Source organism: Dendrobates tinctorius, unplaced genomic scaffold (assembly GCF_039654945.1).
Source record: "Dendrobates tinctorius isolate UK_male_01 unplaced genomic scaffold, ASM3965494v1 ptg000035l, whole genome shotgun sequence".
Classification (NCBI taxonomy): Eukaryota; Metazoa; Chordata; class Amphibia; order Anura; family Dendrobatidae; genus Dendrobates; species Dendrobates tinctorius.
Genome location: NW_027361703.1, coordinates 26,268,816 through 26,285,913, shown reverse-complemented (window position 1 = coordinate 26,285,913; position 17,098 = coordinate 26,268,816). Strand labels below are relative to the sequence as shown.

General features: G+C 44.2%; 1 protein-coding gene across 2 annotated transcripts in view; it reads left to right on the top strand.

Annotated features, from left to right (window-relative positions):
• Positions 1-17,098, top strand: part of ASZ1 (ankyrin repeat, SAM and basic leucine zipper domain containing 1) — a 238,510-nt gene that overhangs the window by 132,602 nt on the left and 88,810 nt on the right. For both annotated transcript variants that reach the window (XM_073573352.1, XM_073573353.1), the window contains exon 6: positions 7,632-7,766. In XM_073573352.1, coding sequence (XP_073429453.1) covers positions 7,632-7,766 — 135 coding nt within the window. The remainder of the gene's footprint in view (positions 1-7,631; positions 7,767-17,098) is intronic.

Below are 17,098 nucleotides of genomic sequence, written 5' to 3'. Positions count from 1 at the left end.
TTAAAAAGCATGACACATCTGAGCCTCCTCTTGCTCCATCTTCTGCTGTGGTTTTGGTCTCTTCCTCCTGCTCACGATCAACAGGGCCACCTGCATCCCTGCAAAGAGAGGATGTGACAGCACCACCACCACTAGTATCACCGAGCATCTCCACACCGTCCCATGGAAGTGTTCAGCTTTCTATTCCGCAAGCCCTTGAGAGAAAGAGGAGATATCCTCATGAGCCATGGGCCTGAATTACAGCATTTACAAATTACTGGCCTTTGAAATGCTGCCATCCTGGCTTGTGGAGATAGTTTTAAAAAACTAATGGTGGTGGCTGCCCTGCAGTGTATTGTTCCCTGACAACACTGCTTTTCTAGGCGGTCCATCCATGCCCTGCACAAACATTGTGCAGACCACATTAGGTGTGCACTGCACAATGCAATCAGTGGCAAGATCCACATGCCCACCGGTACATGTGTAACAAGGTGGCACGGGGTGGTAGTTGTTGGCAACAGTCAGTGAACACCCCGGTCCCTTGCACATGAAGAGATGAATACTCACTGTGCCTGCTGGAATTCTGGTCCCAGTAAGCACCACAGAGTCACAGTCATTGTTCCAACAGTTGAACTTTACTAGACAGCAGTATATTCATCACATAGGCAGCACAGTTCAAACACAGAGACATATTCTTATCTGCATTCATCACACAGTCAGCACAAGTTAAACACAGAGAATCTTCTTATCTTTCCCTGACTTCAGGGCAGACTCAGTTCTTCCTGTCAACTCTGTCTATATCCTTGCAACCTCTGTATAGATCCTTGCAGCCTCGGTCTCACTCTTGGTCAATCTCTGACCCACTATTGGACAATCCCTGTCCCTCTTCTGGACAATCTCTGTCCCACTTGTGCTCCAGGCCCACCAGCTTCCTACCGTTTCCCTGGTCTGGCTGCAAGTTATAGGATAGCGGGATCCCCGACTCAGCTGCCTCCTAGTCCCAGCCGCTAGCTTTGGATCCTTCCTCGGAACGGTTCTGTCTAAGCTAGTGACCGCCTGCACGACTCTCAGCCTGGGGCCCCTTACTGACAAGCAGCTTGATCCCCACGGCCTGTAATCTTCTGCTCACACATCCTTCCCTTGGGCAAACTGCCCGGGCATCTGCCAGAACCAGGAAGTATCTGTCCTATACCCCCCTGCTCTGTGCTGCTCTGCTCTGTGACTCCTCCCATATGCTATCCTATCTCTATTCTAATCCCCCTATAGTCCTGCACTACTCACTAATCTATCCCAAAGCTAAAGCACAATACATCAACTTACAGTACATGACAAATACATTACAGTGCACTCAATACATAACAAGTGCATCACATCTATTTATATAATTGCCTTATAATGTTTTCATTTCTTGTTCTGTCCAGATGTCACCCTATCCCAGAATTCCAAGCACAGGAAGTTCACCGACCGCCATATTGGGACACCCAAGTGATGGTTGTCTCAGTATGGAAACTGCTGGTACCAACCTATTGCACGGTAGCACCAGCGAAAAACCGTTGCGTCACACACACACACACACACACTCTATTTGCCGTACGCACCACACACTCATACACATACTTTCATGCTCTCACACTTACTCTCAAACTCACACATTCACTCTCACACTCAGTCACACTCTCACTCACACTCACTCACACACTCACCTACACTCACACATTCACTCTCTCACATTCACACTCACTCTCACTCACTCACACTCAATCTTACTCTCACACACATTCTCACACATTCACTCTCAAACACACTCTCACACATTCACTCTCACACACACTCTCTCATCCACTCTCACACACTCTCTCACTCACACACACTAACACTCACTCTCACACACGCTCTCATACTCTCTCTCACACACTCACTTTCACTCACACTCTCACACACACTGCGCAGTGAGTCATACGGCTGATCCCGGTGGCAGATGTGCGACGTGTCTACAGGCAGAGGAAGCCAGTCACATTAAAGGGGTTTTCCACAAATGAAAGTTCATTTTAAAAATTGTTTGTGTGACCGTATATGGAGCATACCACATCTCTTGGGCAGGGGAGGAAGCAAAAGACAATACTGACATTACAGCAGGGGATCACAGAGGATTCATTTTGTGAGGTAAAATATTTCACGGACTGTTTTTAAACATATTTTACCTCACAAAATGTATCCTCTGCGATCTCCTGCTGTAATGTCAGTATTGTCTTTTGCTTCATCCCCTGCCCAGGAGCTGTGGTATGTTCTGTACACGGTCAGACACAGACAATTTTTAAAATGAACTTTCGTTCATGGGAAAACCCCTTTAAATAGAAATTCCTCCTGCCATGCTGTGCACTGACTGTTTAGTGATGGGGTACACAGGTCAAACAAGAGATGACATGAGAGGAGAAGACAGCAAATGGGGGAGAGTGTGTCACGGACTGCTGACGCGGCTCAGCAAGCGCCTCCACGCCGACCGACCACACCCCCGGGGATGCAATATGGCCCCTTTATACCACAGAGGGGGGGCCCGAGGCTACCCAAACTAGGGAAGGGCAGCGACCGGGATTCTGTGGCAGCTGAGCATGTGGACAAGGACACGTAGGACTTGATGACACCGCACAACTTCAGGTATAAAGAACGTAAAGTTTACTAAAGTAAAGTCACACAGTACATAGACGAAACAGGGCTATGCCAGGCTCCCGATTCCACATCTCCCAGAAGGGTACCACCCAGTGGACCCCAAGGTACCCAAGGATCACCGAGGCACACATAGGCGGGACATCGGGATATCAGGGTACATAAGGATATCAGGACACAGGCTGGACATCAGGACACAGGCTGGACATCAGGACACAGGCTGGACATCAGGACACAGGCTGGACATCAGGACTCAGGCTGGACATCAGACAGGACATCAGAGTCACCATCAGACAGGAGTCGTTCGGTTCTGAACATCTGACACGACCTACAGGCACCACTGCAGTCATCAAGCTCCAGGCTCCAGACAGCGGTCATCAGGTTCCAAACTTTGAAGAGATAAAAAAAAGTCCCTAAAGCCGGAGTGTAGTTGCCGCGCCGCTTACTTATTGGGGTAGAAATCTAGCCAGGGGTCATTCCGGTTATGCTCACTGGGGTTCTGCCTTGGTGCTGGGACTGACTATTACACCTTGAAGCTGGGTGTTGCCCCCCTCCCCCCCGCAAGCTGAGCAGTCATGTCTAAATCTACATAGTGCTTGGAAACGGCAGTTTCCCTCGTGAAATAGCCAGCAGGCCCCGTCGTACGACTACTGAGTGTTGGGCTGCGGAGTAGTTAGTGGTCTCAGCTGAAAAGGGGGCTGCTTCGGCAGAACTCCTCATCATATCGCCGCCAAGCGGAACCGTGAGATTTATACGGATTGTAAATTAGAGCCTGATATATAAATAATTAGAAGCAACGTTCCGGATGCTTCTGGCCCATAATACAGCCCATTGCTGCAAACGCCTGTAGCCAATTCATTTTTAGTGCTATTCTTGATCTATTTCTATCATATACCCGTTCGCCTGTCCTCCTTTTTTTATCGAGGGTCTGTTGGTCGACTGACAATAATGACCAAATATCGACATAGTAGTTATTCCATATTTTTTGTCTAGTCTCTAGATCTGTGATCCCTCAGAAAAACACATCTTTGTGCAAACTCGCTGACTGAAGTGTTGTACTGTTTTCAGCTGTAACGGATGGTTGCGTTAAGTGTTGAATTAGCTCCTTTATTGCTGAGGCTAGCTCATTCTCCCTTGTGTTAACACCGTTAATTCATCATTGACTTTGGAACACTCACCGCTGTGTGACGCAGGAGGAGTGACGACCGATGCTGGTCTAGCCCGGCTCCCACTGACGCAGGAGGGGTGATGGAGGAACTCCTGCTAGGACGATAGACTGGTTAATGCAGTGGCTGGAAGGCCCGGGGGATTGAGAGGCGTCTTCCCGGCTGAGTGCCACAGTTGGAGCGAGTGACTGAATGTCGTGCGCTAGAGCCTGAGTGGAGCCAAGTATTGTCGGAACTCCAGCTCCGTCTTGGGCAATGAACTGGTGGTCGTATCGGCTGGAAGCCCTGGGGGATGGGTCTTCCCGGCTGATGGCCTCTGAAGGAGCACTGGACTTTTGGTGTTTGTCGTGTGCCCGATCTCGCCTATCGGGACTCTGCGACTCGTCGGACCCTTCTGATGTGGATTGAGATGCCCGAGATCTGTGGCTGCTCGTATGTGAGCTGCGTCTGCGGTGGTATCGGTAGGGTCGTCTTTTAGAGGAGTAAAGGCCCCTTTACATTTAGCGATGCACCAGTGATCCCGACCACGATATGACCCGGTCAGGATCGCTGGTGCATCGCTAAATGGTCGCTAGTGAGCTGCCAAACAGGCAGATCTCACTAGCGACGCAGCGGTCGTACTTACCTTTCAGACGCAGCGATGATGTCTTCTTCCGCCCGCGTCCATGTCTCGTTCGTCGGCGCCAGCAGGAAGCCGACGACGAGAAATGGACCAGGACGATCTCGCGCGATCAGTGATAGCCAGCGGGGGAGCCGGTCGGAGGTGAGTATCACATGTAGCGATATCGCTAGCGATATAGCTGCTGGGTCACAAAATCGGTGACGCTTTAGCGATATCGCTAGTGATGTCGCTATGTGTAAAGGGCCCTTAATAGGTTGTATGTACTATTGCTAGCAAAGGGACAAGATGCACAAAGTATAACAAAAAGATAAGGCCAAACAGGTCAGAACACATTTAAAGTAGAAAATACGGTATATAGATCTTTAATATCAAGTATAGAGAATTAGTCGTAAGGTTGATTAGGTATGTGCTATTGTCAACAAAATTGGCTGAATATGCGATGACGGAAAAATTAATAAAATATTTAAACAAGAGTAAAGGTCATTATGTCAGACTTTAAGTTGGTGTAAAAAGACAACCCATTAATACATAGAAAATTAAATTTATCAATGATATTTGTTTATGAAAATGAAATCTTACACTGCTTCATGTAGAATATCAGTTGCATATGATATCAATTGCATATGAATGCAGTGTAAAATACACCAAACTCATTAGTTCAAAAAATGATGGCAATCGCTCTGCAAAGATGGAGAACGCAACCAATAAAATATAAATCGCACGCATAGGTAAATGTATTGACCTTAAAAGCACCCTTCAAAACCCACGCAAACACAGGGAGAACATACAAACTCCTTGCAGATGTTGTTCTTGGTGGGATTTGAACCCAGGACCCCAGTGCTGCAAAGCTGCAGTGCTAACCACTGAGCCACCGTGCTGCCCATATCCCATTGTGCCATCTATTGTGTTGGTCTAAGACAGGGTTCCTCAACTTGTATCTCGGGAGCCACTTGTGGCTCGCGATCCCATGAATAGTGGCTCGCGGGTGTCTGCCAGCTTGGTGCATTAGCTCTAGGTCTAGTAAACGGGTATGAGGAGCACATCTCAAAATGGTGAATTTTGTGAGTAGCCCTGCACAGAAAAACAGATCTGGATGCACATTTTTACTGGTCTTGGTGGGGTTCAATTTAATTTAAGTATGGTACGCTGGAGACAGTATGATACCACCTGTGAGAGGTGGTGCCTGAAGCTAGATGTCACATTGTGTTGGGAGTGCTGGATGGGAGAATACTGAATGGGGGAATTGTGGGGACCACTGGATCTTGTTATACTGCTTCGGGGGGATTTCTGTGGAAAAGCTTTGGTTATCATTATACCCATAATGGGAGCTCTGCTTGCCACTACTGTGAGGGGGAGGGAGCTTGATGTAGCTCGCAACCCTCTCTTAGCTGAAGGTGGCTCTGTAGGTCAGAAAAGTTGGGGACCACTGGTCTAAAAAATGCACAGAGGTAATTGTCCTTTTTCTCTGTCCCTTTTTTGTAGATATGCTGCTGTATTTTGCTTCGGAGTTGCTGACTTGTCTGCCCCACATAAATCTTAGGACATTGGTAAATAATGAGAGATGCAACATTTCGAGACCGACAGAATACAGTTTGGATTTAATATATCCAGGAAAATTGGTAGAGTGATACTGTCACCTGAGATTAAAAAGGGACAAACAGTGCAACCCCCGCATGGATATGAACCCACCAATCGATGACCTGTACCTGTTTTGTTCGTTAGTGGTTTAAAATGACTAGATGTCAAGGTGTCATTTAAATTTCTGGCCATTCAGGCCACCAGTTTAGAGGCATCGGAAAGGAAAGGCCCAAGTCTTGGTTTACTATGCAGAGTGACCCAATTTGTTTGCAGGATTCTGTGAATATCATGCTGTATGTTGTTGTAGACAGTGGTAAATGTAATAGTATGAGATGAGTCCAAAAATGGAGGAGTAGTAGTGCTTACAGCCAGGAGAGTGTGTGTCTCTCCAACACGTAGCCTTTGTCAGGGAGTGGCGTCATAAGGAAGGAGGTTTAAATATAGCTGGGGACAAATAAGAGAGTTCCCGGGAGATGAGGGTGTGTGTGTACATACCAATTGCTATACAGGGGCGTGGTCAAGGTCTGAGCAGAGCCGCGGCGTCAGGGAATAGCTCCAGGCAACCATGCTACGTCACCAGAAGCGCTAGGGACACGTGGGGAAACGTGACCCGGCGTCCCCAGGCACAGCAGCACGGCTGATGGAGGGAACCCCCAAGAGCAGGGTGAGTGTATACCAGAGTTGGAGGGCTTGTGTTTCCCCTATTTTCTCATAGATTATAAGCTTGCGAGAGGGCCCTCACGCTTCTTATCTGTTGATTTGTGTGATTATTGTTATTCTGTAATGTATTTTATTGTCTGTACAAGTCTCCTCTAAAATGTAAAATGCTGCGGAATGCTATTGAATGCTATTGAAATAAAATTTATTATTATTATAGGGAACTTGTCAGCACTTTTGGCCGATATCCGATACGGCCAGTGTCTTTCAGGGCTTATCTACAGCATTCTATAATGCTGTAGATAAGCCCCCGGTCCGATCTGAAATATGAGAAAAATAAGTTTTATTATACTCACCCGGGAGTGCGGTTCGATCCGATGGGTTTCGTGGGTCCAGCTCCGGTGCCTCCCATTTTGCGATGCCGCCTTCCTGCTTGCGTCATTGCTCCCCGGCATCTCGCTCCTGCACAGGCGTACTTCTCTGCCCTGTTGAGGGCAGAGCAAAGTACTGCAGTGCGCAGGCTCCGGGAAAGGTCAGAGAGAGCCAGCGCCTGCGCACTGCAGGAATCTGCTCTGCCCTCAAAAGGGCAGAGAAGTAGGCCTGCACAGGAGAGGGCGATGCCGGGTAGCCATGAACCAAGCAGGAAGGCGGCATCGCAAGAAGATGGAAAGATACGGACCTGCGACACCCATCGGACCGGACTGCACTTGACCTCACTCCCGGGTGACTATAATAAAACTTATTTTTCTTATCTTTCAGGTCGGATTGGGGGCTTATCTACAGCATTATAGAATGCTGTAGATAAGCCCTGAAAGTCACTGGCTGTATCTTATATCGGCCAAAAGTGCTGACAGGTTCCCTTTAAGGTTGTTCAGTTGCACCTTTTAAGCACCTGCTAACAGGTTGAGTCTGCATCATGCACTTGATTACTGTGAGTGATTTATCTTCCATTTGTTTCCATATAGGGCTTGATATGGGCTGCTCATAGTGGACATAAGAACACCGTTTTAAAACTGCTGGAACTGGGAGCTGACATAAGGCTGTCAACCAAAACTGGAAATACAGCAGCTGATATTGCGAGAGAGAATAATCATTTAGAGGTATTTGTTCAAAGGGAAATTCTAATGTTTATATAGTAAATACTTAAAGGGAATCTGTCATGTGAAAAACAGTGATTAAACTGCTGATATTGGGGTTAATCTGCAGATCAGTAGCGTTCTGAAGGAGTGCGGCCGCCACACTGGAAACCCGCCTGCTAGGAGGAAATTCACTTTATTTCTCCTAGCAGTGTCTGACTGTAAGTCCGCGTGTTAATAGTGTTTTTTCACATGACAGTTCCCTATAATAATAATAATAATTATAATTATTATTATTATTATTATAGATCATGCTTATGAATGTTGAGCAAAAAGATTCACAGGACACTGGTCAAGTCCTACTTTTTAGGTCCAGTACCAGACCCATTTGACCTACCTCCTACATGCAGGCTTACTAATCAGAAGTGGCGTCAGTAATGCTTGAAGGCAAGAGAGAATTTGCAGGTCTCTCGTCGAGCTGCCATGGTCTAGTGACATGGCCACTGGACCCGAGTCCTCCAAATGTTTTTGGTGAGCTCATTTTTACATTTTTGCTGCAGCTTGTTCAAGCCATTTTTGCAATCTGACTTGTTCCTTTATATGGTTATTATTACTATAAAATGCTTCTACATATCCCAGTATTTCTGAGATTTTTTTCATCATTGTACTTTATATTGATGATAAATTTAGGTTGATATGTTTTGCAAGCCAAATCTCAAATTGAGATTCTAGTTTTGGCTTTTATCCTAAGTCATGTGACAAGGCTCGTTAAAGGGTCGACATTAACTCTAGTGCCACCTATAGGAAGTAGCAATCCTAGAAGTCATAGTCCTCTTCCTCTCTGAAGAGACAATTTGCATATTTCCCAGAAGAGCATTTTGGCTAAAAAATCTCAGCATGTTCGACATGTCACTCTCTCTGCAAGGAGAAACAATACACCTTGGATCCCGCATTTATTTATGAAAGTTGCCAGTTTTTCAATCTTTTGTATTGTTGACTTTAAACCAGATGTCTTTTACGCCTAATTTTTCAAACTTTCGTTTATTTTTTTTTAAATGTTAAAAAGGGACAGAGGTATTTTTTCATATTTTCAAATACATTTTTTATTTTTTTTTCTTCTTTATTGGGCCAATTTACTTTTCAAGTGTTTTTAAGGGGCTTGTGTATCAGAAGACCTAAAAAACTGGCAACTATTTTCAGGTACTTCAAAGTAGTGAAAAGTGGAATGGGTAAATTTTTTTTGCCAGTAATATGTTGAATTATCCTCTGATGTTTCATTTTCAAAATGGGTCATGGAAGAATATGCCCTACAATTCAACTTTTTGAGCACAGTTATGGCTGGAATAAATTGCTGATGCAATACTGCATTTGCAGATCTTCAAAGTGCCAGAACAGCAGAAAATTATTGATTTATCACAAATTGTAGTTGGAGAAAATGGGCCCTGTCGCAGCATCGCATTTAATCTGAATTATCCAGACATATTATTTCAGTAGGCCCAGGGGCATGAGTTAAGGCTCCGTCACACACAGCGAGATCGCTGATTTTGTGACGCCACAGCGATCGCTGTGTGTGATGGGGATCAGCGACCGGCCCCCTGCCGGGTATCACTGATCACGCTCCATCGTCCTGGGCTGTTTTTGATCGCTGGTCTCCCGCTGGCCAGCGCGCATTGCTGCGTGTGGCAGCGAGAGATCATCGATCAGCAACGATGGACGCTGGTTTGCAATGTAAACGATGCACACTGGTTTCTAGGGTAAACAGCGGGTATCCAAGAGCCGCGCGGCTCTTGGATACCCGCTGTTTACATTGGAAACCAGCTTGCTCGCTGGTCCTGATCGCTGGAGGGGGGCTGTCTATGTGACAGCTCACCAGCGATCAGCCTAACAATGTCCCAGCAATCCCATTCATGTCGGATCGTTGGTGGGAACGCTGGGACATCGTTATGTGTAATGGGCCTTTAGAGTTCATGTGAGAATGACTGTTGACCCTTATTGTAATTGAATTAATGTTCAGTGGCTGCCATTTGTTGTTTTTCTTTGATTTTGCATCAATTTTCCTCCTGCGGCTACATCCAGAGAGGTTGGCTAAAGTCCCATGGATGATAAATTTCTGAATAATATGTGCAACTGTAGTCACAGGAACATCAAGCTGCTTGGAGATGGTCTTATAACTTTTACAATTAACATGTTTGTCTATAACTTTCTTTCTAATCTCCTGAGACATTTCTTTCCTTCCTTCCTCTGGTCCATGTTGAGTGTGATACACACCATGTCACCAACACAGCACAGTGAGTATCTGTAGCCCTCTATTCAGGCCCAGTCACTGATTCCAAGATTGTAGACACCTGTGATGCTAATTGCTGGACACACCTTGATTTAACATGTCCCTTTTGTCACATTATTTTCAGGGGTACCATCATTTCTGTCCAGGCCTATTTCATGAGTTTTATTTTTTTTTTTAAATTCTGTGGTAGCATGGTTGAAAAGCAATGTCTAACTTTTATTTGTTCATTTTCACAGATTTTTTATTCTGTCAGATTCAAGTTATTTCTGTGACTATTGGGTTTTTTTCTGTCATTAAACAAGGGGTACCAACAATTTTGACCATGTGTGTAGATATATAGAATCTATAATAATAAGAATAATAGAATAATGTTAATTATTTGTACATAAAGCTAACACACAATCTTACGCACTTAATTTTTCTCTGTGTCTGTGGCCATCTAAAGAAGGGATACTGGAATGTGTGACCCATTTTTAACCTATGTCCCAATTGTACAAATGCCCAATTAAATTCATGGACAGTCTTTTTTTTTTTTTTTCTGCTGTCCTTGTTTTTTTTTCCTCTTCCTTTAAGAAAATTTGTACTTCAGATGGACTGACAAAGTACAAATACAGGAACATCTGTCTATTTATACTGATAAACTGGGACTAGGGCAGACCGCAAGAGGAAGGAGTGGAGCTCAGTAACGGTTCTGCTGTTGCACATTGTCCTATACAGCAGTCACATCCAGAACAGTTGTTACGTCATGTCCTATATGCCAGTCACTTTTGGAGTTGAAGTCACTATTGAAGTCACTATTCTGCTGCTGCAACATGTCTTTCACTCTGGTCATATCCAGAGTTGTGGTGACAATGCCAATATACAATATCACATTATATCTCAAAATAAATGTGTAGTCCTAACACTACACACACCCTATGTGTTCTATCCTGTTCATTCTATTGTTTTTTTATTTGTGGCAGGACAGAGGCATAGTTTGTCTGTGAAAATTTGGGTCCTTTCATGATATTTGGTTTAATTGTAGTTAGTAATTCCAAAAAAAATGTAAGGCTAGGTTAGCCCCACACTGCCTGATACTGATGACACTTGATTTAAAGGAAGAAAGTAAATTATGACCAGACACTTGATGCTAGAGTCCAGTGGGTTTTTTTCTTTAAAAGAAAAAAAAAAAACGTTTGGGTACCAAGCAGAGCTGTGGAGTCCGGAGTCGGTATAAAATGGACCGACTCGGACTCCTAAAATGTATAATAAATTGGGTACAGTAGTTCAATGCAGAATGTGCTGATTATTTTTTCATAGGAATTTGGGAAAGTTATGAAATGCCCTATAAATGGCTGTTCTATTCCTGATCTAAGGCTACATTCACACAGTGTTTTTGCTGCTTTTTTTGAGGATCCATTTTTCAGCTGCAAAAGCAGATCAGCTTTTTAAAAAACCGCATCACCTGAAAGGTTTTTGAGCTCAGAGATAATGTTTTCAATACCAAAAGCAGATCAGAAAAACGCCGCACAAACTGACATGCTCATCCTTTGTGAGGATCCGTTTTTGAGCCCAAAAACGGATCCTCACAAAATGATGTGTCTGAATGTCATATCTTGAAACCCACTGACTTTGCTAGGATGCCCAGAGTCACTGCATTTTACTGCAAAAAAACGGATCCGCAAAAACGCTGTGTGTGAATCATAGCCGTAGCCAGCGAGGGCTAGAAGCAGGGTCATGCACCCATCAAAACTCACTTGTATGCTGCAGTGCTCCCGTCCTGCATCGGCTCCAGACTATAGGGGGCAATCTCCCCTCCTCTGTCCTGGTTTCTGCTGTCTTCACCAGAGAGAGGAGGGGGAAGGGTGACTGCCCTGCACAGGATCCGATTCCTGGGCCCCAAGCTGGAGAAAGTTAAAGTACTACTGCTCATCTCTGTCACAGGAAGGTAACTAATGCTAATATTGTAGGTGATTATTATTCCTTTCTGTAAAAGGAAGATCTTAAAAAGGCTCTCAAAAGACGCTTCACGTTTCTTAAAATGGATGCCTACACACGTCACAGAGTGAACTATTTTGCCACCAATGTTCGATATGTTTGTGACAACAAATAAATTGTTACCAAGACATTGGCAGTAAAAGATACTAAAGCTCATCACAGCAGGCAGTTTCTCCAGGCCTTAGTGGAAAAAGTTCTGCAAGATTACGAACTCAAAAAAGAACAGGTTTGTGCTATTGTAACGGACAATGCTTCAAACATGATAAGTACAATTAAACTGATGACTGAGAGTAATGAACAACAGTTAGAAGAAAATGTAGGATTCAGTATGTTTGAGATGGAAGGCCACAGTGCTGTTCATGTAACCGAGGAACAAACAGATATTACAACAGAAGAACAGCAAAATTATACTTTAGAAATAGATGATCTTGTTGAAGCTGCTTCAAAAAACTTTCATATTCATCACATGCACTGTGTTGTGCACACGCTGCAGCTGGCAATAAGAGATAGTCTGCAAGTGGGACATGCTGGAACTCTGATTGGAAAAGTGAGGAAATTGGTTATTGCTGCCAGAACCCCTAAATTTGATTCCATCTTGAAGAGACGTGCTGGGAAAAGGGGCAATTGTCGATCAAGCCACTCGGTGGTGCAGCACTTATTTAATGATTGAGCGATTGCTTGAACTAAAACCGCTTCTTATAGATATGGCGAACCCTCAGGTAACCCTAAATGAAGGTCAATGGACACAGGTGGCTGAAATGAAGGAATTGCTTAATCACCCTTTTACTGTGACTAAAAAATTACAAGCTATACTGCTTGATGATCAACAGCTTACTAAAGGAAAAAAAAGCTCTGATTGAGGTAGCAGTTAGGATGAGTGGCCTACAGGACTGCCAGGTGCAAGAGGACTTGGGTCCTGACAGTGCTACTGCTGCCATATCTTCCCTCATCAGATGAGGAGTTTGACTTTGACAAGTATTTGGATGACATGGAGCAGGCAAAGCGTTGCCGCAAGGAAAAAGATTTCACTCCGTCTCCTATAGCAAGCAGATTGACCATATTTCAGCAAAATGTTTCACTTGCTCTCAAAGAAATAGAAAAATTCAACCGTTCATCAAAACTGACTGTGCATGAGGCAATTCCTTTATACCCGGAAATTGTTAGAGATGTTGCCCATGTGATTACGGCTTTGCCTCCAACCCAAGTTAGTGTAGAGAGGTTGTTCTCTGGCCTTACAATTATTAGGTCAGATTTGAGGTCATCTATGAAGGAGGATCTGATGGAGGCAATTCTATTAGAACAAATTCATAGACTGCACAAATGTTATTTTATTTAGCATGTTTTTGTTGAAAACTGTTTTTTGCCACTTACATAGTTTATTACATAGTGATATATATATATTCTAATAAATATATATTATGTTCTATCTAAATATCTTGATTATTGTATCATAAAAATGATTAAATGTCTGTTCACATTGTACTACAATAAATTTTTCACTTAAATATAAGCAATATATGTGGGAGTCGTGGAGTCGATGTAAGGGAAATTGAAGAGTCGGAGTCACAGGTTTGGCTTACCGACTACACAGCCCTGGTACTAAGAACAGTACCCGGACCCAAATCACCTGAATGGGGGGCCCGAACATCCAGTGTTTGCCTTTGATCGGCAGTAAAATCTTAACGATCTGTCAGACAGCCACGATTCAATCGCTGTCAAATGACAGCATGAGCCCACAGCGGTAATTTGAGGTAAAATGTTTACATCCAGTCACTGGCTTTGGCTGATGGGATTACTACTCCCATTAGCCTACGCTTACTGCCACTAATAACTGCAAGAGCAGGCACTGCTGATGGGAGTATTTATCAGGTGACGCCTGCACTCTAAGTAAAAAGAAAAAGTGGGTTCCCCTGTATTTTTGATAACCAGCCAGACAAAACTGAGACATGCATGCTGCAACCCGCAGATGTCAGCGTTAGCAAGGCTGGTTAGTAAGAATAGAGGGGTCTCCTCCCCGTTTTTTTAATAATTGAGATAAAGCATTAAACAAAAACTGTGGGGTGCCCCCCTACTTTTCACAATCAGCCAAGGTAAAGCAGACAGCTGAGGGCTGGTATTCTCAGGCTGGTAAGGGGCCATGAATATTGTCTCCCTCCAGCCTAAAAATAGCTGCCCAGAAAATAGAGGCACCAATTTTTATGCTTTGACTCTTCCCACTTGCCCTGAGGCGGTGGCAAGTGGGGTTCATATTTATGGGGTTGATGTTCCCTTTGTATTGTCCAGTGACATGAAGCCCACGTCTTAGTAATGGAGAGACGTGTGTATGATTGGTAATCACGAAAAGAAGGAAGAATTGGAAGCATTTAAAAATACCAAGTTGGATGAACACAGAACTTAATCACTTGTTAAGAAGGAAAAAAGAAATGTATATCAAATGGAAAGAGGGAGCATATCTGAAGAAGTAAATAATGCTGCTTGCATGGCAAGCGTTGGAAGTGCTAAAGCCAGTAATGAAGTAAGTTTGCAAGGGAGACCAAAAACAGTTTGTGAAAAGCAAAAGAAAACTCAGTTGATGTAGGATCTTTACAGGATGAAAAGGGTGAAGTGGTCAAAAATTATGTTGAGAAGGTCGAACTTTTAATTTCTTATTTTGCATTTGTGTTCTCAAAGAAGGCAATTGTAACATCAACTGATCTTCATGGTGCCATCGAACGAATGAAAGAATCCACACTGTCCATAAATCGAGAGATGGTGAGGGAACACTTACTAATTTAAATGAATTTAAAACTCCTGGTCCAGATGAATTACATCCTAGGATACGGAAAGCGTTAGCAGAGGATATTGCAGAACCACTAGCCAAAATGTGTGAAAAATCCTGAAAAACAGAAGAAATCCCATAAGATTGGAGAAGGGCAAATGTTGTCCCTATTGTCAAAAAAGGAAAAAAGACAGAGCCAGGAAATTACAGGCCAGTGAGCCTTACACCTATACCAGCTACCAAAGGAAGCAAAGATGTTCTAGTCCAATAAAAATATACAATCTTTATTATCTCAAAGTTTAAAAAGGCATTGACACAAGTAGACAGTAGGGACAGAAAATAACGAAAAATTTACACCATAATGGTATATCCATGCCGCTAACAGGAAAAGAAGGCACACCCATTCTTAGGCCTGTTTCACACTTCAGTTTTTTGTGTCAGTTAAAAGCCGCCAAAAAGGCGGAAAAGCGGATCCGTTCCTAACTGATGTGAATGGAGGCCACCGGATCCGTTTTTTGACGGATCCGCCGAATGAAGAATTTTAAAGGAACCGCTGGCCGGGAAGGAGAGAGAGAGAGAGAGAGAGAGAGAGAGAGAGAGAGAGAGAGAATTTTTTTTTTCCACCGCCAGAAAGGATTTCAGGGTTGAATTCATGGCTGACTTCCTTTCTCCGGGCATGCGCACTGTAAAATGCGGATCCTACAGCAAAAAAAACCTTGCAGGTTCCGTCCAGGCATGCCGGCGGTCGCAAACATTTTGCCGGATCCGCAAAAAAAACGTTTCCAACGGATGGCCATCCGTCAAGATCCGCCGGTAATGCAACTCAATGGGGAAAAAACCGGATCCTCCAAAAAAAATGGCGGATCCGTTCTTTTCAAAAACTGGCGGATTTTGACTGATGGTCAAAAACGGAAGTGTGAAACAGGCCTTATATATACAAAACATTGTTGTTTAATATATTACTGATGGATGGAATGTATTAATATTGTGTCTCTTAATCTGCCTCGTGACCCTATGTCATTGATGCTCTGCATGTTGGGAGGATCTTCCTCCTGGCCTTTAATGTTTTATATGCACAATAATTGTTTTATATATGTCGGCAGTTTCAATGTTTTGTATATATAAGAATTGCCATTTGTGTGGCGGCGGTGTGCGTACCCTGCCTGCAAGCACGCGTCACACTTGTCTCCGTGCCGTCTCAGTGCGGTGGTGCCACCCATCGTGTGCCGCCGATGCCATGGGACGTCATGGTTGGCATGGCGACGCATGCTTCACACCAAGGCCGAGGAAGTCACTTCCGGTCAGGTGATACCGCGCTCAGTCTGGCAGTATTTGCTGCGTGAATATAAAATGAGCACTGGAGGTGGGTTGTGTATGCCCCCTGACGAAGGTAGTGCCGAAACGTACGTTGGGGCAAGCACACACATCCCTCGACCCTCACCAGGAGCTGCGCACTCTGCATTTTTATTCACAGGTAATATACCACGGATCATGAATATGGCTGTATTGGGGCTGCGTTATGGATTCCTCAGTAGCTTATTGCGATCATACATGTGTGGTATCTGCCCTGTGGATTTGTATTTGGTGCGCAGGCTATAATATGGGATATATTATCTGCAGATATACACTATTGATTGAATAATACCTTGTTTTTGGTTTATTGCTTTCCTGTTTGGAATTCATGCGGGGGTCATTATTTTCTATCCCTAATGTCTACTTGTCAATGTCTTTTTAAACTTTTTTAAGATCATAAAGATTGTATATTTTTATTGGATTAGAACATAGTAGCTGGTTTTGCATGTATATTGATGAGTCCATATGAGTCGAATATTCCACATGGGGTTTTCATATACCGTATTTTTCGCTTTATTAAACGCACCTGATTATAAGACGCACCCCCAAATTTGGTGAAGAAAAAGAGAAAAACTTTTTTTAATGTTAAATGGAGGTGTGTCTTATAATGCCAGTGTCCGTCTTTCAAATCATATATATGTCCCCCTCATCCTTGTATCTATATAACCCCCATCCTGGCACATAACCCCTCCCATCCCATCCTGGATATGGCCCCCCTGTCACTATATGCCCCACTGCTGGCACTCACATGGCCCCCTCTCTCTATATGCCTTCCTGCTGGCATGCACACGCCCCCCCATGAAGCTATTATGAACTGCCTGAATGATCAGCTCCTGCCGCACATCCTCGCAGGAGGAGGATGTCAGCACAGACACAGGAAGAGCCACGGGGGAGCTGGAAGCAGGTGCCATCATCGGAAGGTGAATATAATGACGGGACGGGGGAGAGAGTGAAGGCACATGCAATATGCACAGCTCCCCTATC